The sequence below is a fragment of the Phascolarctos cinereus genome, unplaced genomic scaffold, assembly GCF_003287225.1.
Source record: "Phascolarctos cinereus isolate Bilbo 61053 unplaced genomic scaffold, phaCin_HiC Scaffold_1;HRSCAF=81, whole genome shotgun sequence".
Taxonomy (NCBI): Eukaryota; Metazoa; Chordata; class Mammalia; order Diprotodontia; family Phascolarctidae; genus Phascolarctos; species Phascolarctos cinereus.
The window spans coordinates 191516249-191539455 of record NW_027555514.1 but is presented as its reverse complement, the minus strand read 5'-3'; the positions used below and the strand labels follow the sequence as shown (position 1 = coordinate 191539455).

Below are 23207 nucleotides of genomic sequence, written 5' to 3'. Positions count from 1 at the left end.
ACAAACACACACCCCCGTGTGTGTACTTGTATCCCATGGCAGACATCTATACCTTCTGTTACAGCATAAGATCACAGCAGAGGCTACATTGCCATTCTGGGAGATGGGGACACTCCTCCTGTGTCTAGCGGGTGACATTTCTAGGAAGCACCAGGAAAACCACATGAATTGGAGTAGAAAGAGCAGCAAAAGGCAACCAAATGTTGTTAAGAAGGCCGAAATCTCCTGGTCAGTTTCTTGATAAATATATGTCCACGAACGCTAAAAACACTTGATTCAAGGGACATCCACAGGGTGGGGGTGGGAAAGGGATGCTATTCATTTGTGCAAAATTCAAACAGAGAAGTTGTTGTCCTCTCCAGGTGAGCCTTCTTTCTAGTTTCTTCATATCCGGGGCAGGAAATGAGTGACAGTCATGGCCGGGGACACCTTATTGCCACGCTTTATTCGTCCGTGCTTGCTCAGAGCGATGTAGGTCCCTCGGTACAGGTCTGATTCATAGGCATTGTAGTTGTTGGGCAGGAGGGTTTCTCGGAATTTGCACTCGTCTTGGAAACTGGGCTGAGGAGAAGAGAAGAGGAGCAAAAAGGTGGGATGATTGGCAGAGAGCGCTTGTGAGAAGGGATTAACAGCAACCGTCTTAGTCATGTTCTAGATAGGTCCATTGCCTCCCTCCCAGACAAACCCGCTACATCCCTCAATAAACTATTCCAGGGAGAACCACCGAATGTAAGAGCTGGAAGAACCCTCAGACACCATCTAATCTGATACCCTCATTTTGCAGATAATAACAATAGCTAACATTTATATGTAATACTTTATAATTTGCAAAGCATTTTAAATGTTATCTAATTTGATCTTCAGAAATTCTTTGAGGTAGGTGCTGAGACAGGTTATGTGACTTGCCCAGGGTCACTTGGTTAGGAAGGGTCTAAGGCAGGATTTGAATTCAGGTCTTCCTGACTCCAAGTCCTACATTCTATCCACTTCCCTATGAGGGAACTGAGACCCAAAGAGGTGAATGAAGTACTTGCACACAATCTCATAATAAATTAATGCAAATGCTGAGGCTAGAACTCTAAGTCTGGTGCTCTTTCCATGGCCACAAATTGACAATGCTCTATGCTATTCTTGAAGACAGTTCAGTATTTGGGGGAAGCTATCCTTTTATTAGGTAGTATAGTGGATAGAGCAGAGGGTCCTAGAATCAGGAAGATCTGAGTTCAAATCTAACCTCAGACACTTACTAGCTGTGTCATTTAACCCCTCAGTTCCTCGTCTGTAAAATGGGGACACACAGAAGAAGAAAATGACAAACCACTCCAGTATCTTTTCTAAGAAACCACGACAGGCAGAGTCTATGGAATCTCATAGACTTAGATGCTGATCAAATGAATGACAAATACTTTTATTGGTCTCAGAATTCCCGGCATCAACCTAGAAGGCAACCTCTCTATAAATTGTCAAACAGTCTCAGAGAATTACTGTAGCTTAAAAAGTCATCACTTTTTGGCCAGCCTGTTAATGAGACTCTTAGCTAATCTGGTCTTTAGACCACAGGCATACAGTTCATTATTTTGACTAGACTCGAAGTCTGAGCAGCTCTGTGGCACCTACCAGACGTTACACTTCACTGACATAGCCATCAAGAACCCAGAGTCACCTCCATATCAGGATGAGGCATTAGAGTAGAACTTTAGGGGCAGTATAGCTTAGTAGATAGAGCATGGAACTTGGAATCAGAACATCTGGGTTCAGATCCTGTCTCTGTTTTCTTGTCTATAAAATGATGGAGGATAAAACAGATGACCCCTAAGGTCACTCCAGAGCTAAATCTACAATCCTTTAAAACTAAGGCCCAGTGAAGTTAGCTAATTTGCCTAAAGTTGTACAGCTAGGATTTAAATGCAGCTCTACGCTTATGCAGCCAATATTTTCTGTACTACACCTTTCAGCTCCAATGTTAATTTGTAAAATTTATATAATCACTTCTTGATTTTCCAAATGTGGGTTCCTTTTTTTGTGGCATATCTAAGGAAAAGTTTTAGCCCTAGACTGCTCATTCGTATAATTTAAACAAGACCCATGGGTAAGTTTTGAATTATTATATTATTAGTTTTCTGCACTTTCTGTGGTGCGAACTAAAGCACATTCCACAAGTGCCTGTTCAGGATATTGTTACCCACATCACAGGAGACCTTCAATACTCAGAAATGAATCCTGAGATTTCCCAGAGACAACTCTAACTGGAGGTGATAAGAGCTAGCTGGAGAAATGGCTAGAGTGCTGGGCCTGGAATCAGGAAGACTCATCTTCCTGAGTTCAAATCTGGCCTCGGACACTTACTCTTCCCCTTTATGTCTTGTCACTGGACCCAGGTGGCTCTGGAGGAGAAAGTGAGGCTGGTGACTTCGTACAGTGCTCCCTCACTTAAACCCAATTCACTTGCAAGTCATGGCATCATCTTCCTGATGTCATGGTACTCTTTGAGAATGAAGAATGAACAGCAAGCAACAACAGACACTTTATAGCTGTGTGACTCTGGGCAAGTCACTTAACTCTGTTTGCCTCATTTCCTCATCTGTAAAGTGAACTGGAGAAGGGAATGGCAAAACACTCTAGGGGCAGCTAGGTGGCACAGTGGATAAAACACTGGCCCTGAAGTCAGGAGGACCTGAATTCAAATCTTGCCTCAGACCAAACACTTGACACTTACTAGCTGTGTGACCTTGGGCAAGTCACTTAACCCCAACTGAAAAAAAAAAAAGAGAAACACTCTAATATCTTTGCCAAGAAAACCTCAAGTAGGGTCACAGAGAGTCAGACGTGACTGAAAAATAGCAATCTAGGACTGAATTTTGTATAAGCCTAGAATTTGAAGTCCCAAGACATGAGTTACATAGACACACCCACCATGAGATAAGTGTTGTAAATATTTATTAGCCTTGATTTATACGTGAGGAAACTGAGGCTGAGAGTGATCAAGTGATTCAAGATCACACATCTACTGCTAAGAGGAACAACTTAAACCCAGATATCGTGACTCAAAGTCCAAAGCTCTTTCTACTAACCCCTTCAGTCTATGGCAGTGTGTCTACATGGTGCCTTGGAGGACGGGAAGCCCTAAAAACTAATAGAAGAGGAAGGTAGTTATAACTATCACAATGGCTTCCTATTATATGCTAATTTGTCAGAGAAAAGCAATGTTCAGATAATGGGTGTTAGCTTTCAGCCACAAATCAACAAGCTCTTTCCCCTCCTCACCAGAAAAATCACCCATGCCTAGAGAATAGTGTCCTCTGCCCTAGTCTAGTCTATGCCAGTAGTTGCTTGAAAGATAACGGGATTTTCCTACACTATAGCTGGACATACAAATGGAATTTTGATGAGAGCCCATGGCTTTTCCCAGCGAACCATATAACACAAAGAAACACATTCACAAAAGAAAAGCCACCCATGAAACCAGATTCCTCACTGCTCCTGCCATGAAGGGTTCTCACCTGGGTTTCTTACTGGCTTTTCAATCAAAGCTATCATCTTTGTTGTTGAATCATTTCAGTCGTGTCTGACTCTTGGTGATTCCACGTTGGGATTTTCTTTGCAAAGATATTAGAGTAGTTTGCCACTTTCTTCTCCAGTTCACTTTAAAGCCGAAGGACTGAGGCAAACAGGGTTAAGGAACTTGCCCAGCTAGTAAGTATCTGGGGCTAGTTTGAACTCATGAACATGAGTCTTCCTAATTCTGAACCCAGTGCTCTATCTTCTGTGCCACCTAGCTTCCCATTATTGTCTTCACAACCATAACATAAAGGGCAGCTTAAGGAACACCGTCCCAGAGATCTCAGCTTTCCCTGTTTTAATTTACTGTCTACAAGCAGGCTTAGAGTTGGAGAGAAATTAGTGTCCTCATTAGGGCTATTGCCTTCCAGCATAGCTCAACTGCCCAGCCTCCAAAACTATGTGAACAACCAAGTTCATTCTGAGTGCCTCTGTTTTGCTGTTTTCTCCCTCGTAGTCTCATAGAAGTGCTAGAGTGTGAAACTGGGGAGAAAAGAGTGAATCAAGGGGTTGGAATAACTCAATCCTTTGGAAGAAACCGTTCATCGCTCTCCTAAGGGAAGGAAGCTATATTTGGTTGACAGATCTCCTATTAGTTTCATATCATCTGCATATTCAATTGTAGCAGATTTGGACTATAAATCTGAATCTGAATTAGGCACAAGAAAACATTTCTTTGGAACTTGTAGATGTAATAATGAGATCACTAAAAAAGTTCACGCTATAAAAGAGATCTATCAAAAGAGAATAAAATGACATAATGTTTGTAAAGCGCTTAGTATGGTGCCTGGAACATAGTTAAGTTCTTAATAAGTAAGTTCCCCCATTCCCTCCTTATCAATAGCAAGTCATTTTTTGTAAGGCACAAGTGACAATGTTGTCACTTTAACATACTCACCAAAGAAGCTAAGAGAGATTTATGTGAAGCCAGTGCATTTCATTTGGCTACATATGTGTCTAAATCCTAGCAAGAAGCAAACATCTTGTTGAAATCATAATTAAAGTAGCTTGTTTATGGGTCCCGGATGGTAAAATCTTTGTGTATTCATTAATTCCACGTGTGATTTAGGTGGTGTGACGTGTTTATCTTTGTCATATTCAAAAGTTTTTTTGGTATGTTTTGTCCAGCAAAAAAACATTTTTTTTTGAGAAAAATATGAAGAAAATATATTGGCAGTTTTCCACCTTCTTATAACAGCAGCGCTCAACAAATACTGAAAATTTATGAATATTAATGTGCACTTGCATTGAAACAGTTACTTTTGAGTAAAGCAATTACTTTCTTTGAAAATGATAAAAAATTTATGAAAACTAATGTGAATTTATGTTGAAAGGTTTTAGTAAAGCTATTACTTCTTTGTTGAAAATACTAATAATCTGCAAAAATGAATGTGAATTTATATTAAAATAGGTTTTATAGTAAAGCAATTAATTTTTGCTGAAAATGCTAAAAATTTATGAAAATGAATGTGAATTTGTGTTGAAATGGATTTTTAGTAAAGCTATGACTTTTTGCTGAAAATACTAATAATCTGCGAAAATGAACAAGAATTTACATCAAAATAGGTTTTTTAAGAAAAGTAATTTTTTTTTGCATTTTTCTTAAAACCTTTCACAAACATGAATGGAAAAGTTTTTACAGAGAAACACGGAAAACAGACATGATTATAATGTTTCAATTGTTTGAGTTAGTTTGTCTCTATGGAGGCAAACAAACTAGCTAGCAGGCTGCCTTCTTGTCTCTCTGTGGCTTTCTTAACAGACTGTGTCTGAGTTCTCTTTAACCTCCTAGCTCCTCATAACCCCCTCTCTAGTATGCTTCCCCGAGTGGCTCTAGCAATATTGTTGCTTGATTGCCCAGGAGAGGGGCCAGCCTGCTCAGAGAGAATAGTTGGATTCTATAATTAGCTGTCACATCCTTACTGGATGCCCTTGGACAAGTCACTTAATGAGTCTTGGCCTCTGTGCCTCCAATTCTGTGTGTATTACTAATTCTTGCTCTATCTACTTCATAGTAGGACTAAATAATTTGCATAAAGTCACACAGTAAATGGCACCTAGGCCATCTGACCCCAAATCCTACAACATGGTGCTTCTCACTACTTTCTCTCTCCCTTGACTCCCACCCACTATTCACCAGCTAGGTGGTGCAGTGGAAACAGTGCCAGATCTGGAGACAGGAAGACTCATCTTCTTGAGTTCAAATCCAGCCTCAGACACTTAGTAGCTGTGGGCAAGTCACTTAATCCTGCTTGCCTCAGTTTCCTCACCTGTAAAATGAGCTGGAGAAAGAAATGGCAAACCACTCCAGTATCTTTGTCAAGAAAACCCCAAATGGGGTCACAAAGAGTTGACCATGACTGACTAACAACAAAAAGGTCTGAAGAGAAATTAAATGTTATATAGATAAGACAATATTTTTCCTGGATCACTTTTCCTGATCTCATCTTTGACTCCATCATATTCTACATGTAGTATGCACACAAGTAAACCGTAAACTCCCTGAACATAAGAATGATGCAGTTTGCTTTTTAATCTTTGTTTCTCCATCATTTTTCACAGTATCTTGATCCACTGGGTAGTAGGCATTAAATAAATATATATTGACCTGAATCAAAATAAATTGCAGATATTCATTGGTAGTTAAGTGGTAATGATTAAAGTTGTTTGCTGTTAGCACCTTCATATACTCAGCTGTCACAGGTAGATATTTTTTCTTTGTGTCGGTCAGTCAATAAACATTTTACTAAATTTCTACCATGTGCCAAGCATTATGTATGTTAAGCACAGGGGAAAAGAAAGTAGTTCCCATTTAATGATTCTCAAATTCCTTGGAAGTTTGTGAAGATGGTCCAAGAAGTTTGTGCTAAAATTTCTTTAATTACACCTTAAGCAGTAAATAATTGCCCAATCATGATATAATTAGAGTTTTATAATTTTTGAAATTAGAGTTTTCATAATCACAGGTGGAATAAAATTTTAAAGTTATAAATTTAATTATATAATGCAAATTTTGATTTGGAGCTTTTCTGAGCAAAAGTCACTATTGAAGTTATTTTGAGCACTTAATGAATAAATCTAAAAGAATATTATGAGGAGCACATTAAATTACTCTGGGAACTCACAATACCTGTTTTTGTTGTTGTTGAAAAAGGTTCTCAGAACAAAAACCTTTGGGAAACAGTTCTGTAATGTGAGTGCAAGGATGCATGACTTTGTATCATTCCCACACCTACCTCAGAGCTCTGCCCATAGTAGGAGCTTAATAAGTGTTTGTTGAATTGAAATGAATGTACCAAGACCAAGTCCCTGTATTAGTTAATTTACATGCATATCCTATGACACAGGGAATGTTGGCTTCTCGTCTCTGGTGAGAAAGAAATCCAACCATGTGGATGCTATATTAATAAAAGCAGCTACTGTATATTATTACTTTAACAAATGAAAATAATCCCAAAGGATCACATATCCTGGGCTTGTCATGCCTCCAGCCCTGGGACTATATGGTCTTAAATTCCATGCTGATCTAATGGGACATATGTGCAACCAATCTCTCTCTAAAACTTCTCTGTTCTCAGAAAGAAAAGATTCATTTTGCATAGGGAGAAATTAATAAATATTGCAATGAATATTCTCCAAAGCAAAAATGCTCTTTAAAAACATGGGATTACAATGGCAGGAGAGGTTGTCTCCTATATTCTCCTGTCTTTAGGCAGAGTTTTATACTAACACCACCCCCAGAAAGAGAGGAGAGGACACCTCTCCAGAGAAGTGATCTGGCCTGGGATTTACCAGTCTTGGGTTTTATTCCTGGTCCTGCTGCAAATGTAGAAGGGAACTTCTAAACTAAGATCCCTTCTTAATTTGTAAAAATGAAAGGATTAAAAAAAATTGATCTTTGAAGTCCAAGTAGATTTCATGGGCTCTCTTGGTCATTCATTCAGCTTCTCACAACTCTGGCTACTATAAAGTTCTTTCTGTCTTTCCTAAATCTCCCCAGCTGCATCTTTCTTCCTTTCCTAATTTCATTTTTAATGGATAAAGGCCAGATGACTGAGGCCACTTCTTATTTTCCAATCATTCCTCAACACAATTTATACTGTATTAATCTGCATTTGTTTACATGGCACTTAAAAAATGTTCTCTGGACTTCCTCCCCTCCAATTCTATTTTGCTTTGCTTCTCCAACTAGATTGTAAGCTCCATGAGAAACTCAATCTGTACTCTATGGCATCCAGTACTAGGGTTTGCCCTGGAAAGGTTGAATGAACAGTGCCTTCTTCCCATAGCCCTTAATACTGATTCCCCCAAACCCAGGAATCCAGTGCTGTTTATAGATGCATGGGGTATATATGGCTCTTGATTTCCCCATCTCCTCACTTCATCAACACTTACATGGACCATGAACCATTCCCTTCAGAGCCATATTCCCTGCCAGGAGCCAACATCAATTGTTTTAGGTAACTACTGAGTTACTTCCCTCCCTCATATCTTCCAAGATAATGCCTTAGACCACAGAATCAGAGAACTTTAGAGTCAGCAGAGGCAACAGAGGTCATCTAGACCAACCCTCTACTCTGATAATAACAACGATGTACATTTAATTTATTTATTGTTTTAGAGCTGAGGCTATAACCTGAAGTCCATAAAGTATTGCAATATTATGATAACTGAATTTTGATAGAATTTGTTTTATTTGTAATCCTACATATTTTATTTCATGAATTTAAAAACATTATTCTGAGAAAGGGTCTATAGGCTTCAGGTCGTGAACCCCTGATTCAAAGGCTACAGAGCTCTACAACATAACTGACAGATGGTTCTCTGGCTCCTAGCTGAAATCTAGAGCTCACTGTCTCTTGAGGTAGTCCATTCCACTTTTGGATAGCTCTCATTGTTAGAAAGTCCTAATGACAGGACCTAATGAAGTGCAAGGAGAGAGCTTTTGCAAAATCATACCCATATATGCAAAGTGCTGGTCATATCTAAAATAAGTACAACAACCTTAACGCCAAAACAACCCTGATATCAAAAGGGGAAAAAAAAGGTTAGCTTTACTGAAGTTTTGTAAAAGCAATATCCTTTGTCAGACCATCTAGTGACACCTTCCTTCCTTCCTTCCTTCCTTCCTTCCTTCCTTCCTTCCTTCCTTCCTTCCTTCCTTCCTTCCTTCCTTCCTTCCTTCCTTCCTTCCTTCCTCCCTTCCTTTCTTCCCTCCTTCTTTCCTCCCTCTCATTTCCCATCTCCATCACCCCTTTCAGCTTTTGGGGAAATCTCAGTCTCCATCATCCCAGGAGAAACCACTCTGGGTAATTTAACCTCTGAATGCAAATAGCAGCCTTCCTTGCTGAAAATCATTTTGCTGTTCCAGCTGAGAATCCAGAGTGAAGCAACCCTGGGAGCTTAAGGAGAAATAGCTTGAATGAAATCATCACCCAGCAGGAGCCTTCCTGGCTCTGAGATCATTTGGGCAATTGTTTTTTTAGATTGTGATAACAACCTCTGAGGCCCCTAGTTTGGTATTGCTGGGTTGGGGAGGGGAAGAAGGGGCGGAAGGTTAGACAGACCACCTGGTCTCCTGCCATACCAACTGTCAGCTGCTGTCAGCACCCAGGACACAGGCTCTGTTCTTAACCTAGTGGATCTCCCATATAGCTGCTTAGGGGCCTGAGTAAAGGTGGGGGTTGGGAGGGAATCTCCTATATCAGAGAAGAGACTTTCATGAACCAGTCTTCTCTCTGGCCAAATGCCATGGGGAGAGGAGATTAAGGGTTTGGAGCTTCCCACAGGGATTCTCCTTTTTCCTCTAGACTCTAACCATTTAAGAATAGTACCTTTTACAAACCCTTGTGCCCCTTTTAAAGCTACCTACCTCATTGTGTGCAATGAGGATATGCACATGTTTTATACATGTCTCTAGTAGTTAGAAATTTCAATAATTTAGCTCTGTTTTCCATATGTGTTTTCTGGGTTTCTTTTCTTTCTTTAGCCTTTTCTCTTAAAATCTCATATGCTTATCCCTTTTCAGCCTCCCTTCCCTGTATCAGTCCTGGGTAAAATTGTAAAATTTGTTATTAATATTCACAGTACCCCATCTTCTCTCAGTACTCTTTTCCTGCTTTTAGCTTGCCTCCAGATCTCCATCAAACGCCCTTGGCAGAGGGCATCATAATATCCTAGAGCAGGGGCAAACCTGTGGTCTCAAGGTCACATGTGCACCTCTAGGTCCTCAAGTGTGGCCTTTTGACTTGGATTTGATTGAATAAATATCTTCAAATTTGACTGTATCCAAGTCAAAGGGCTACACTTGAGGACCTAGAGGGCCACATGTGGCCTTGAGGACTCAGGTTCCCCACCCCTGTCTTAGAGGAAACCATGTGTAATATTCAACTACTAGTGAATTCTCAGTGAAGGTGTTCATCTGATGGACTTAAAACTGAAAGCTTTTAAAAAAAACAAAAGCTTTTAACAATTAACAAAATTGGAGGCTTCTACTTGGGAGACAACTTGGTGTAGTGGACAGAATGCTGAATTTCAAGTTAGAAAAACCTGAATAGAAATCTGACCTCAGCCTTTTACTGGCTTTATAGTCATGGAGAAGTTTTTTAACCTCTCTGTGCCTCAGTTCCTCAGCTATAAAATGAGGGGTCCCTTCTAGCTCTTTACCTATGGATAGTCAAGCTGATTGGGAAAACATTCTAGGATGCTTGAAATCATTTTATAAAGGTGGCTGCCTGCTCTGCCTCGTAGTAAAGCAGAGCCAGCTTGATAGTACACTAGAGAACTGGGCTTGGAATCAGGAAGAGCTGAGTTCACATCCAGCCTCAGACATTTATCTGGGTGACCCTGGGCAAGTCACTTAACCTCTGTTTGCCTCATTTTCCTCAACTGTAAAATGAGGATAATAACAGCATCTACCTCATCGGGTCATTGCGAGGATCAAAGAAGAGAATACTTGTAAAGTGCTTATTACAGAGCCTAACATGTAGGATGTGACATATAAATGCTTCTTCCCTTCTTTCAGTCCTCCTCCCCTAAGTTCCTTGTACTAAGTCTTTTGGGAGATTCATAAATTAGATCACTCCTTACCCCTTGAAAGCAGGAAAAGATTGTTTCATTTTTGTCTTGGTACCCTTTGCAAAGTGGCTGACATATAGTAAGCTCTTAATAAATGCTTGTTGATTTATTGTTTGAATGTTGAAATTTTCTTTCCCACACTCACTGTCTAGCTCTCCAAGATGGTTACTGTGTTTAAGAATTCCTGTTCTAATACTCTCTTCTGTCTCTCTTTCTCTCCCCATCCCCCATTCATAATGGTAAAACCTTCAAAAGGGGATAGATGACCTCCAAAATCATCCATCCCCTTATCTTCAGGAAAGACTTCCCTGAAACCATCTTGGACATTTGAAAACCTGCCTTTGGCTAAGCCCATTCTGTCATTTACCAGCCTTCTCCAACAAAATATCTTTCTCCAAATCCTCGCTTTCCTTAACTTTCAAAACCACTTCCTCCTAGTCTGTCTCCAGTGGAGGTATAGAACTCATTTCTTGACATATACTAACAATTGTCTTTCTTGAAAACTGCTTTGAACTAGTCCTTGTCCTTGGGGTTAATGATTTCACTTCTTTAACCTTTCCTATTAGGGACTGTATTCCAGTAGCAAACAGAACACAAATCAGTGGACTAGAGTGAGAGCAGAACATGCTTGTATTGTGAATATGGTAAGCAGTAAAACCTAGAATCTCACAGGGAGAAAGGTCATCAAGCTCAGCTCTCACCTATAACATAAAATAAACCTTTTTCTCTACCAAAATGCCAAGTATTTCTTTCCTAAGAAATGGTGATTTTTTTTAAAAAAGAGCATTAATGCCATAAATAATGAGAATCATTCTACAACCTGGTATCTGAGACTAGAAGACAGAATAGATTGGATTTGGGAATCAGAGGACTTGGACCTGGGTTCAAATTCTTTCACTTTCTACTTAGCGAGCTTAGTTGAGTCATTTCCACTCTCTGGGCCTCAGTTTCCTTATTTGTAAAATGAGAGGCTTGGTCTATATGACCTTTGAGGCCCCTCCAGCTCTAGATCTCTTAATGTATGAAACCTGAAGAGGAAAAACATTTCATCTGGGTTGCAAAGAATTCCCTACCTCAATATCCCAGATCTATTGGAACTCAACCTCTCTCCAATCACTTCCTGAGAGAATTTAAGCTTCAGGAAGGCAGAGACTGTTGCATTTTTTTTCCCTTTTTACCCCCCAGCACATAGTACATGCCAGGTACATAGTGGGTACTTAATAAATGCTTGCGGATTGATTGTGGGGAGCAAGAATTGCTATACCCCACCAGTCATTTTTTGGGGACAGAGAAGTCAAATCACTTTAGGTCATTTCTGTAAATCTCTCATTGAGAGTGAGAAATAGCAGCTCTTAGTTCCACCAACCCTTTTCTTGCTCTAGGCTGTGTGCCCCACCCAAAGCAGTCTGGGGAAAAAAAGGAGGAAGAAAGTTTTCCCTCATTAGGGCTCCCCAAATTCCTATAGACTCTAAATGGAGAGAAAATTTAAAAAAGAAATAGGATTATTCTGTCATTACTTAGACTCTAGAACAGGGGTTTTCAACCAGCAGTCCATAGATAGACTTCAGAGGGCCCATGACCTTTCATGGGAAAAATATTTGTTGACTATTTCAATATAATCTCTTTCCTTTGTAGTCCCATGTATTTAATATTATTCCTTTAAAAACATTATCCTGAGAAGGGAACCATAGACCTCTCCGGACCATTAAAGCTTAAGATATAACAAAGACATTTTTTTAAAATGAAGACCCTCCCCCCCAATGCCTTCCTGAGAAACTTGCTCCTTATAATTCTCATTCATTGCAGAGCTTCAGGAGAATGAGAACAGTAAAGAGAAGGCTTGGGGCAGCTAGGTGGTGCAGTGGATAGAGCACAGGCCCTGAAGTCAGGAGGATCTGAGTTCAAATCCGGCCTCGGATCAAACACTCGACACTCACTAGCTGTGTGACCCTGGACAAGTCACTTAACCGAAATTGACTAAAAAAAAAAATAGAAAAAGAAAAGGCTCCTTGTACTCACCGTCCCGTATAGTCTTCCTTTACTGTTCATGGCCACAAAAAGAGCGCTCCTTACCCCAAACAGACTCACTACACCTCGGTCCACTGTTGAAATTTCCAAAAGACCTAAGTAAAAAGAAGAGTGATAACATTAAACTCATAGAATGCTCCAGGGGGAGAGGCCCTTAGAGGCCCCCTACTCCAGTGCCTTATTTGACTGAAAAAAAAATTGAGACCTAATGAGAAGGAGCTTGGGGCAGAACCAGAACAAGGACAGGATCTCTGGACTGTTCACTTCCCACTGTATCTTTTTGCTTCACTGGGACTTGTGTTAAGCAAGGAGGTATTTCAGTGTGAAGATCTGGCTAGAACCTCTGAATTTAGGGGCTTATGGAGGATATCTAATTCATGCTCCTGCCTTCAAGATTGGTCTGAATCTCAGTCTTCCAGAAAAGCTGCATACGTTAATCACCCTTCCGCCTCATTCTCTCCCCAATCCCATCCAGTTCCCCCTCTTTTTCATACTGACCTCTGGAAACAGAGTGTGGAGTAGTGGATCAAAAGTCCAGCTTCAAGCCCTACCTCTGACTGGTAACTCTGGGCAAGTCCCTTAATCTCTCACTGCCCAATGCAACTCCCTAAAACTCTTGGGTTATACAAGAGGTGCAGCCCTGAATTGCTAGAGAGAATTTCCTCAATGGAATTCCCTAGACAGAGGAGACCATCAGTTCATTTCCCCATCCGTAGCAGCATCCCTTAGCGCCAGCTCTTTCCTGTGTCTCAAAGCTCTTGGCAATCCAGAAGCAGTCTAACCCAGATAGTTCAACTATCTAGGCAAGCACAATTATTGTACCTAATTTAATTTGTAGTCAAACAAAATCAATTCTTATTAGGAGAGGATCCACCAGAAGGAGAGTGGGTCAAAGTCTGCGCCTGCCTCATTTACATTTAAAATCTAGCTTCTCCCAAGACATCACCCGCCCCAAAGAGCCCTTTTCTTGAATCAGTATAATTGTAGGAGAAAGATCACTGCAATGAATCAGGAGCCTTGCCAGCCGTGTGACCTTAAGCAAGTCATTCCTTTCTGTGTCTCAGTTTTCTCATCCCTAAAATAAGGGAGTTAGACTAGATATCTAAAGTCTTTTTAAAGATTTGTAAGGTTTAGAACTGGAAGACAACTTAGACATCATCTGTTCTACTCTCTCATTTTACAGATGAGCAAACCGAGGCCAAGAGGGATGAAATAGCTTGCTGGACACAACTGACTAGTAGTCAGGGACAACTTCCAACTCCAAGGTTATATGAATTGACTGGTCTGATCTCAGACGGGTGTGCTATAATCCTTAAAGCTTGGTTTTCTCAGTCTGTTCCCCTACCCCCAGCTCCTGGAATCAGGATAGTTGTCCCTCCCCCTCTCCCACATCTACCACCAGCATAACATTTTAGGAAGAAGAAATGGGTGAGAAAAGAGGAAGGGTGTAGGATAGGGATTTTGGAAGACCCTTGGCTAGAAATTGCAGACTGCTTTCCTTTCCTCCTCTGTGCAGCAATACCCTTTTTTAAAAAATAAGCTAGGCTCTAATTTGGTCTGAGTATTCCTGACACATACTCCCTTATGGTTTCTAAAACTGAAGGAACTCTAGGGAGCTTAATAAAGTAATAGACAGGACTTTGCTAATCCTGTGGAGATAATTCGGAATGATTAAAAAAAATAATAACTCCCATAGTATTTTACAAAGTGCATCCCTCACAATCACTCCATGAGGTAAGTAGTGCAAGCAATATTATCCTTATTTTGCACTCAGTTGAGTAAACTGAATATCCGTAGCTATGCAGCTAGTAAGTGTGGGAGCCAAGATTCAACTGCAGTCTCTGCCCATCTCCCAGGCCCAGGCCAATATTCTTTCTCCTTCGCTTCACTGTTCTTCAGGTGCTCAGAGAGATGATAGTAAGAGGATCCTTAGCCAATCACTTGCCACCACAAAGGGTCAGACTTGAATGGGGGGCAGTGGGAAGGGAAGTGGAAGAGGAATGACAAGGAGGACCCCTCCACACTCTTTTTATAATATCTGTAAGCCAGACTTCCACACTTCAGCAAGCTTTCTTCCCTTGTCCTACCATAAGGGCACACTTCATTTCCCTACCCTTTTCTCCTAGGGTCCTTACTCCCCAACCACCCCACCAGAGGCCACTGCACTTACTGTAGGGATTCTCCTCGTGGGTCCCACTGATCCTGCCATCTGGGGGCACCTGGAGGTGAAAGCCAATGCCCACGTTGCAATACAGTCTCCTCTGCCTCTTGATCCCCAGCAAATAGCCACTCTCCCAGTTACTGCGGGATAGCCCACCAGGCAGTCCAGCTTGGGGCTGGGACCCCAGCAGTGTCCCCCAGCCCCTTTCCAGGAGCACAGGGTTGGCCAGGCCACCCACCAGCGGCCAGGGTACCAGCATGCCAGCCAGAACACCCAAGAAGATGAAAGCCCACAGCGTGCCCCCGAGGCAACCTCCTCCTGCAGGCATAGTGATGAGCAGCTTCTGTGGGAAGGCCATCCACCTTGCCTCCCAGGCACGTGGTCAGAATTAATGGCCCTAAAAATACCGCCCTTCTTGTTTTTCTCCCCTCAGCATGGCCGCAGGGGCTTATTTTTGGAAGGCAGACTACAGCTCCTGTCATGAAACCAAAACCTGCCTCAGGCACTCGGGCTGGGAGCACAGGGACCCTGGCTGAGCCTCTGAGGATGGTGGAGACCATGGCTCAGAGACTGTCTCCGGCTCCCTCGCTCTATCTGCTTGGAGCACAATTATATTTTATTTGACCTATCTTTAGAGTTCAGAAACCCAGCCCTCCTCTATACCCATCATCACCCTGACGTCAACTGGCCGAGGTCACTTATCCAGAGCTGTAACATTAACCTGCTCTTCGGCCCTGGCTCCCACCACCCTTCCCTCCCCCAAGGGACGTTGAGAGCCAACAGACACTGTCATGCATGTGAACTATGAGGCTGGAATGAAGCTTGAAGGAGCATCCCTGGAAAGGAGATAGTTGGGGGGGGGTGGGGAGGGTTTGGTAAGCAGGAAGAGAAAGAAGCAGTGAAGGACCAAAATCGCATAGTATGGCAAAAATCTGGCTGCTTATTTCAAGGTGAAAGGATTTGAGGGAGGGTTAGAGTTCATCCCTGGGCCATAGGAAGGCTGATGATGGTTGTGGCCCTAAGTAGGGCATCAATGAGGAATTTTCATCACAAAAATTGGGAGGGGGGAAGGATGTTTATGGGTTAAACTATCCATTTCCCAGGGGAGAAAAGGCTCTATCTAAAGGCCCTGAAGAACTAAACCTACAGTATAGGGAAAAGTAGAGCCTTGGGTGATAATGGACATCCCTGAGAGTAGAGCGATATATGCCTAGTGATTGTGAAGAATCAGACAATTCTAAAAAGTGGAAGGAGGGACACTACTAACTTTGGATATTTTGCCCAGTGGCTTGAATTGACAGTGACTTTGTCCAGCATAGTTTGCAATCCCTCTGTTATACTAGAATAGCTATTCTCTGATGAACTAATCTAGCCCACTCCCTTGACTACATAATACATCTGGATGACTGTATCCTCATCCTTAAGTCTCTCTCTGCTTCACACTACAGGCAATAGTCCCAGGTCCTTTTCACTCTGTCTTCAGATTTCTCCATATTTGACTCCACTAAACCTCCTGGTCTTACCTAAACCCGAAGTCCGTTATTCCCTACTTATATTTTTCAACTATTCTTTGGATAAACTTGAACATAAAAATATTTTCTAAAGGCTGAAACATCCTAATAGGCAATTACCAGATTAAGTTAGACTGTTCAATTTAGTAGAAAAAGCATTGGACTGGGAGTCAGAAGACCTAGGTTCTAAGTAGGTCTATCACTAAGTAACTATGTGACCTTAGGCAAGCTATTTTGTGTCTCTAGGCCTCAGTTTTTCAGCTATAAAATGAGAAGACTAGAAATTAACTGAAATAGCCACAATAAATTCCAGATTGATCAACCATCTAAATTTTTTTTAAACATACCTTTAAAAAATCTAGAAGACAATGCACTATTATATCATTTACAACTGTGGAGAGGAGATAAAGCCTCAACAGGCTTAGGGGAAATTATAATAATTAGATGATTTTGATTATATAAAAAAAAATAAAGTGACTACGCAACAAAAAGCAATGTAGCTAGAATGAAAAAAGAAAGAAAAAAACTGAGAAAAATTACATTAAACACCTCTGATAAAAGTCTGACAACCAAAATGTATACAGAAAAACTTGTATGTGGGAGGGGAGAGGCATTAATATCTGGGGAGTCAGGAAAGGCCTCGTGTAAGAGATGGCATTTGAACTAACCTTTAAAGGGATTCTAAGTTGCAAAAGTGAGAGTCTGGGCATGGGGGACATCTATGCAAAGACACAGAGAAGAGATGAAATTTTGTGTGTGAGGGACAGTCAAAAGTCTTGTTTGACTGGATTGAAGAATGAAAGACAATAATATGTAATAAACCTGGCAAGGCAGATTGGCACTGAGGTACGATGTGCCTTACATGCCAGACAGAAGAGTTTGCCTTTGAACCTACAGGTCAAAGATATGTTCCCTAAAGAAGAAATAAAAATTTTCAACAGTTCAAGATTTTTAATAGAAGAATATCAAAACAACTTTGAGATGCCACTTGATACCCCTCACGTTAGCAAAGTTAATAAAAAAGACAATAAAATCCAGTGCTTGTGCAGCTATATTAAATACACATGGGGTTGCCAGAAGGGTTCATAGAGGAGATGGTACTTGAGGAATCTCTTCATTTTACAGAAATATTAGATTACCAGGCCAGCTAATAACTCAATCAACGTTTAAGTGCCAAACATAAGGCCCTGGGCTAGGTATCTGAGGTACAAATTTTAAAAAAGTGATGCAGTCTATGCTCTCAAAGAGCTTACATTCAAATGGGAGTGGAGAGAGATAGAACAGGTACTTAGGTATCAAAATGATGCAAGGTCAAGGGTGAAGGAGACAAAGGGGAGGTCCTGATAAAATACTCTAACTAATTTTAAGATGAGAATAATTCAGCTCTAGCCATTAGGAAGGGTTCATAGAGGAGGCGGTACTTGAGTTTAAATTCAAAGAACCATTGTTCTATAATACACCTGACACATAAGATTAACATTTCTATTATATTTAATTGTCTTTTATAGTATTGTTTCTACAATGAAGATCTCTAGGAATATGTCTCTTCCCCTTCCAGTCCTTAGCAGCATTGCGGGAATATGGGCTCCAGGAGGTGAGAAGGAGGGTTAGATACACCTGGGGCCTTTGTAAACTACTATATTGACTATACAGCTACATGAGAGAAGGCATGCCTGTAATAATAGCTCACATTTATGTAACACTTCATAAACATTATCTCATTTGATTACCTCTCCATCTCAAAGAGGCAGCTAGAGTAAATGTGGTGATTTCCATTTTACAAAAGAGTAAACTAAGGCTCATGGGGAATAAATGACTCTCCCAAGGTTATGCAATCAGTCAATAAACACTTATCAAATGCCTCTGTTGTGCCAAGCATAGTGCTAAGCACTGAAGATACCGAGAAAGAGAAAAAAGAGGAGCTCACAATCTCATGGCGGAGACAACACGCAAATAACTGTACAAACAAGTTATATGGGGTCAATATGAAGTAATCAACAGAAGACAGACACTAGAATTTAGAGGGATAGGGAAAAGGTTTCCTGTAGAAGGTTGGATTCTAGCTGGGACTTGAAAGAAAGTAAATAATGGAGCAAGGTCTTCTGACCTCCAAATCTAATTTCTTTTCCATTACCAGGGGCTCTTAATCTAAGGTCTCTAAATTTGGTGTTTGTTTTTTTTTAAAAAATATTTTGATAACTGTTTCAATATGGCCTGCTTCTTTTGTATGTATTTTATCATACGCACTCAAAACATCATAGACTTCACTATGATGCCCCCAAAAGTTAAGAACCCTTGCATTACACAACAGCCTCCGAAATCTCTGTTAAGTTAAGGGCAAATAGGTTTCCAAATGTTATGAAGTAATGGGAAAAAAGGGGAGGGGGAGAGTGATAACCTTCAAGCCAAAAGAAAAGGGAGAAGTGAATACAAAATAATAAAAAGCATTTTCTAAGGGTTTATTAGGTGTTAGGCACTGTGTTTAGCACTAAGGATACAAACCGAAAAAAAAAAAAGGCTGTCCTTAAGAACTTACATTTTAGTAGAGGGAGACCACTTCCATAGAGGAGTGGTGGTCATGCATGCAGAGCTGATTTGGTTTGGGAAGTTACCTCTACAAGAGTGGAGTCAGAGGGCATTTGATTGACTCTTCTCCCTGAACAGTTGTGTTGATTTGATCACTACTCTCAGATTAGGGGTGGGGGGTAAGGGAAGCTGAGGATGCCCTAGAGTTGGAGAATTCATGGTCTCAGGGAGAGTCTTGAGGTATGGCATGAAGTTGACTGGAGAGCAGTGATGGGAATACTCAGACTCATATTTTGTGCATGGATCATTTGGAAGCTGAGCATTCATGAGCCATGGACTGTTTCAATTTGGTTATGAGTTTCGTGAAAGATGATTTCACTCTCACATCTAACAGGATACTTCTGCCTAAGTTTTTCCCAAATGATGTTTGCATTATATAAATGTTTGACCTCACTATATAATAGAAATAATACTGGACTTTGGATAAGAAGAGCTGGGTCCCAGTATTGACTCTGCCATTGATTAGTCTTGTAATCTTATGCAGTCATACTGGTGTTGTTTGGAGTTGCTGGGAACCCCAATGACATGATTTGGGGTTTCTGGGAACCCTGAAATGTCAGGGTACAAGACAATGTCCTCCTAGAATGAATTCACACGCTCAAACCTTCTTCCAGTCAAATGACAAGGTTTATTGTAATGCCAATAGAAGCAGGCTAGATTCCTTGTGAATCTGTAATTTAATGGGGGTAAGACTGATATTTATATACAAAAAAGGACAGTGAAAAGATCTTGATGGGATTAGAGAGTTGTAAATAACCTGGGGTGGGCCAGGTGCAATAGTGAAAGGAGTGGGTCATAAGCAACTGTAAAAGGACCGTCAAGTATCTAGGTGGTGGGCTAGGAAGAGCCAGATGTCCTGGGCAAGATGCCAGTGATCTGAGCTGCTGAAATGTATGGGAAAATTCAGGGACTGGGTAGCTTTCAAAAATGTGGTCTTTTCCTGTTAGGGTTCCAGGTCCCATCATCCTATCAATACAATTTTAAATTTAGAGCTTTGAAGGGAGCAATCTTAGTTCAATATTCTCATTGATCAAATGAAAAAAGTGAAGCCCAAACATGGGAAGTGAGTTGGGTAGGTTATACAGTAGCAAGTTACAGAGCCAAAATTAAAACCCAAGTCTTTTGTGCTTGTTATAATGCTCATTCCAGGGGCAGCTAGGTGGTGCAGTGGATAGAGCACCGGCCCTGAAGTCAGGAGGACCTGAGTTCAAATCCATTCTCAGACCAAACACTTTACTAGTTGTGTGACCTTGGGCAAGTCACTTAATCCCATTCCACTATACCAAGCTGATTAACTCTCTCTCCACCTCATTTTCTTTATCTGTAAAATGAGAATAGGCAGCAGGTAGAGAAGGAGACAGAATTCTGGGCCTGGAGTCAGGAAGATCTGAGTGCAAATCTAGCTTCAGATGTTTAATAGCTGTGTGGCCCTGGGCAAATCTGTTTGCTTCAGTTTCTTCAACTATAAAAAAGGGATAACAACACCACCTACCTCAATAGAGTTGTTGTAAGAATCAAATTGAAAGAATGTTTGTGAAGTTTTTAGCACAGTGCCTACATCGTAGGTGCTTAATAAATGCTTATTCTCTCCTTCTTCCTCCCTCTGCTAGGACCTAACAGCGTTGTTGTGAGCAAAGCGCATGGTAAAATGTTAAGTGCTATGTAAATACAAGCATTTGCCAAATTAAGATTCATTGGCCATATCTTAGGCATTCTTGCATATGGATATCCAGTTTAATTTGGTATGCTCTCTTGATGAGAGAATTATGGAGCTGTTTAAAGCCCATGGTAAATAGGTTGTAAGCTTCTGACTGGCATGGTCTTTGCCAGTCTATGACCTCATAGAATCCTAATCCTAGATCGTAGATTTAGGGATAGAAAAAGTCTTAGAGATGAACTTATTGAGAACCAACTTTGATGAGAAAGCTAAAGCACAGAGGGGCATACTGACTTGTCCAATGTCACCACCCTTGGTCACACAGCTAGTAAATGGTTGAGTCAGAATTAGAATCCAGCTCTTTCTGACTCCAAGTCCGGGACTTCATCCACTATTCCATCATGTATGTCAAAGCTTAGAGATCACATAGTTCAACTTTCTCTTTCACAGATGAGAAAACTGAGGCCCAAAGACTGGAAATGATTTGTTCAAAGTCACATAGCTAATTTGATAAGAAACAGAGCCAGGCCCAGAGCCTAAATTTCTTGGTATCATTTTCTTTTGCCTTATACTTCATTCTCTTTGAATTTTCCCTCCATTCCCTTATGTATTCAACACAATTTGACAAATAAGTTATAAAAACACATGGCTCCTGAAGCGTTTTGATATAGCAACCTTTAAATTTTACCCAGTCCATATTTACCCTGTTGGGCATGTACTGTCAGGGAGGTTGAACCATACTGATGCCCTGGATATCATTTTACCTATGGTTTAGTAGATTTTGGTTCACATCTTGGTTTTCTCCAACAAAAGACACAAGTGAAAAGCTACTTAATGTACAATATGAATTAACTGAAATAGGTAGTTTAGTCCTCCACACAAAAGGAAATGCTCAATGCAAAAGAATCACAAGTGTATTTCTGATGAAAACTAATCTTAAAACATGTTTCAGTAACTTAATATAACTATTGCTACAATCTGCTATGAGTTTAATATTTAAACCTTATCAAGATATGAAATAATTTGCAGGATTGTTATTTGGCATTTGACTTGGCTCTGCACTGTTCAGATAACTCCTGGTACATGTCTTCTGGTAACCATCTTGTAGGCGGCTTTCTTCTGTATAAGTACTATAATAGTTGCTTGGGATTTTTCCTCTGCCTCCATTAAGCTCCAGCCAGTTCATGCATGTTCATTTTCCTTCTACAAAGATCTGCTTCTGAGTTTTGCCAAAACTGAAATCACCCTCACACCTAAAAAAAGATGCTTCTGCAGAACAGTCTCTCAAATTGTGTGGACATTAAATCCAGTATCATCATTTGGAGTACTGCAGAAGACCTGGGTGGTACAGTAGACCACTTCAGACCTGAAGTCCAGGAGACCTAAGTTCAAATTGGCCTCAGACATTTTGTTCATAGCTGTGTGACCTACGGCAAATCACTCAACTTCTGTTTTAAGTTTCCTTGGCTGTAAAATGAGGATAATGATAGCACCTAGGGTTGTTGTGAGGAAAAATCAGGTGTTTGCAAAGCACTTTGAAAACCTTGAAGTGCTATATAAATGATGTCACTTCTTTGTTCAAAATCTTGCTGTGGTTTTCTACTGTCTACAGGTTAAAGTTCTAACTCCTTTGTCTGTATTCAAGTTTTCCATCATCTGATGTCACCTGGTAGGTACAATCTCATCTCAAACTGTTCCATGCCCTGCACTTTAAACTCCAGTTAAACTGCCCTATTTGTCTTTCTCTTTATTGACCTCCTACTTTCCTGACTCTGCCTTGGTTCAAGCCACTCCTTATTCCCGGACTATTTTCACCAAACCTGCTCTGAACCCCTTCTTCTAGAATACTTGCCCATCCTTTAAAGATCACCTCAAAAGCCACCTCCTTCTGGAAGTCTTTCCTGATCCCTCCAATTAGTCTCTTAGATCTTACATAAAATTTTGCTTGCACTTCTCTGATGCACTAGTAATGGGACTGATCAAGGGGGTCTCCGATCAATTTTATGAGTTCCTTAAGCAAACCTGATGAAATTACATTGGGTGGACCTTGCTGTGGGCATTAAAGGATATTTCTCAAGGAGATGGGCTTGCATACTGACACCTTACTAATTGGGTTTCCAAGGTTAGGGTTGCCTCCTAAGGCTTGGTAGACTGAGTGTCAGGAGGATGGATTTTCATTGGAGAACCCTCCCTCCCTGTGGTCTCTAAAAGAGCTGTGAAAAGATTCTCATCATTTTCCCCTTTTCTTTTCCAGAATTTTCTCTCCCTTTGACTTTTTGACCAAAAGCAGGAGAGCTGATTTCTTCCTCTATCTTCCTTAGGAAAAAGAAAACAATGATTTGCAGGAGAACAGGACAAAGACACTTCTGTTTGCGTTGATGAGCTTAAGAAGAACATTTATGGATTACCCTTTTACTGAGCACATACTGGAGACCAGTGATCCTGAGAATGGATATCTCCAGGATTATCTTATAGCTGATTGTTCTGGGGAGCCAGGGCAGGGGTTTAATGAATTAATGATTGTGAAAAAAGGAAACCTAACTCCTCTCACTAGAGGCAGATACCCTTAGGACTGACCATGGTTCAACCAAATGCCTGAGGCCAGAGTAGAGAGGTCGCTTAGAGAAGA

The 23207-nt window shown here is 40.8% G+C and overlaps 1 protein-coding gene across 1 annotated transcript; it reads right to left on the bottom strand.

Moving 5' to 3' along the window:
* Positions 1–384: 384 nt before the first annotated feature.
* Positions 385–15182, bottom strand: FGF6 (fibroblast growth factor 6). The gene is made up of 3 exons (XM_021001438.1): positions 14834–15182; positions 12655–12758; positions 385–561 (listed from the first exon to the last, which is right to left on the bottom strand). Exons 1-3 carry the CDS (start codon positions 15180–15182, stop codon positions 385–387), a joined length of 630 nt encoding a protein of 209 aa, XP_020857097.1.
* Between the last annotated feature and the right edge of the window lie 8025 nt (positions 15183–23207).

Bases quoted from the DNA above. Each gene is read 5' to 3' on its own strand.
- FGF6 (XM_021001438.1), bottom strand. From the start codon at position 15,182: ATGGCCTTCCCACAGAAGCTGCTCATCACTATGCCTGCAGGAGGAGGT. The intron at 12,759-14,833 runs GTAAGTGCAGTG...CTTTTTACTTAG, and splicing joins CCACGAGGAGAATCCCTACA to GTCTTTTGGAAATTTCAACA. The intron at 562-12,654 runs GTGAGTACAAGG...TCTTCTCCTCAG, and splicing joins AAGGAAGACTATACGGGACG to CCCAGTTTCCAAGACGAGTG.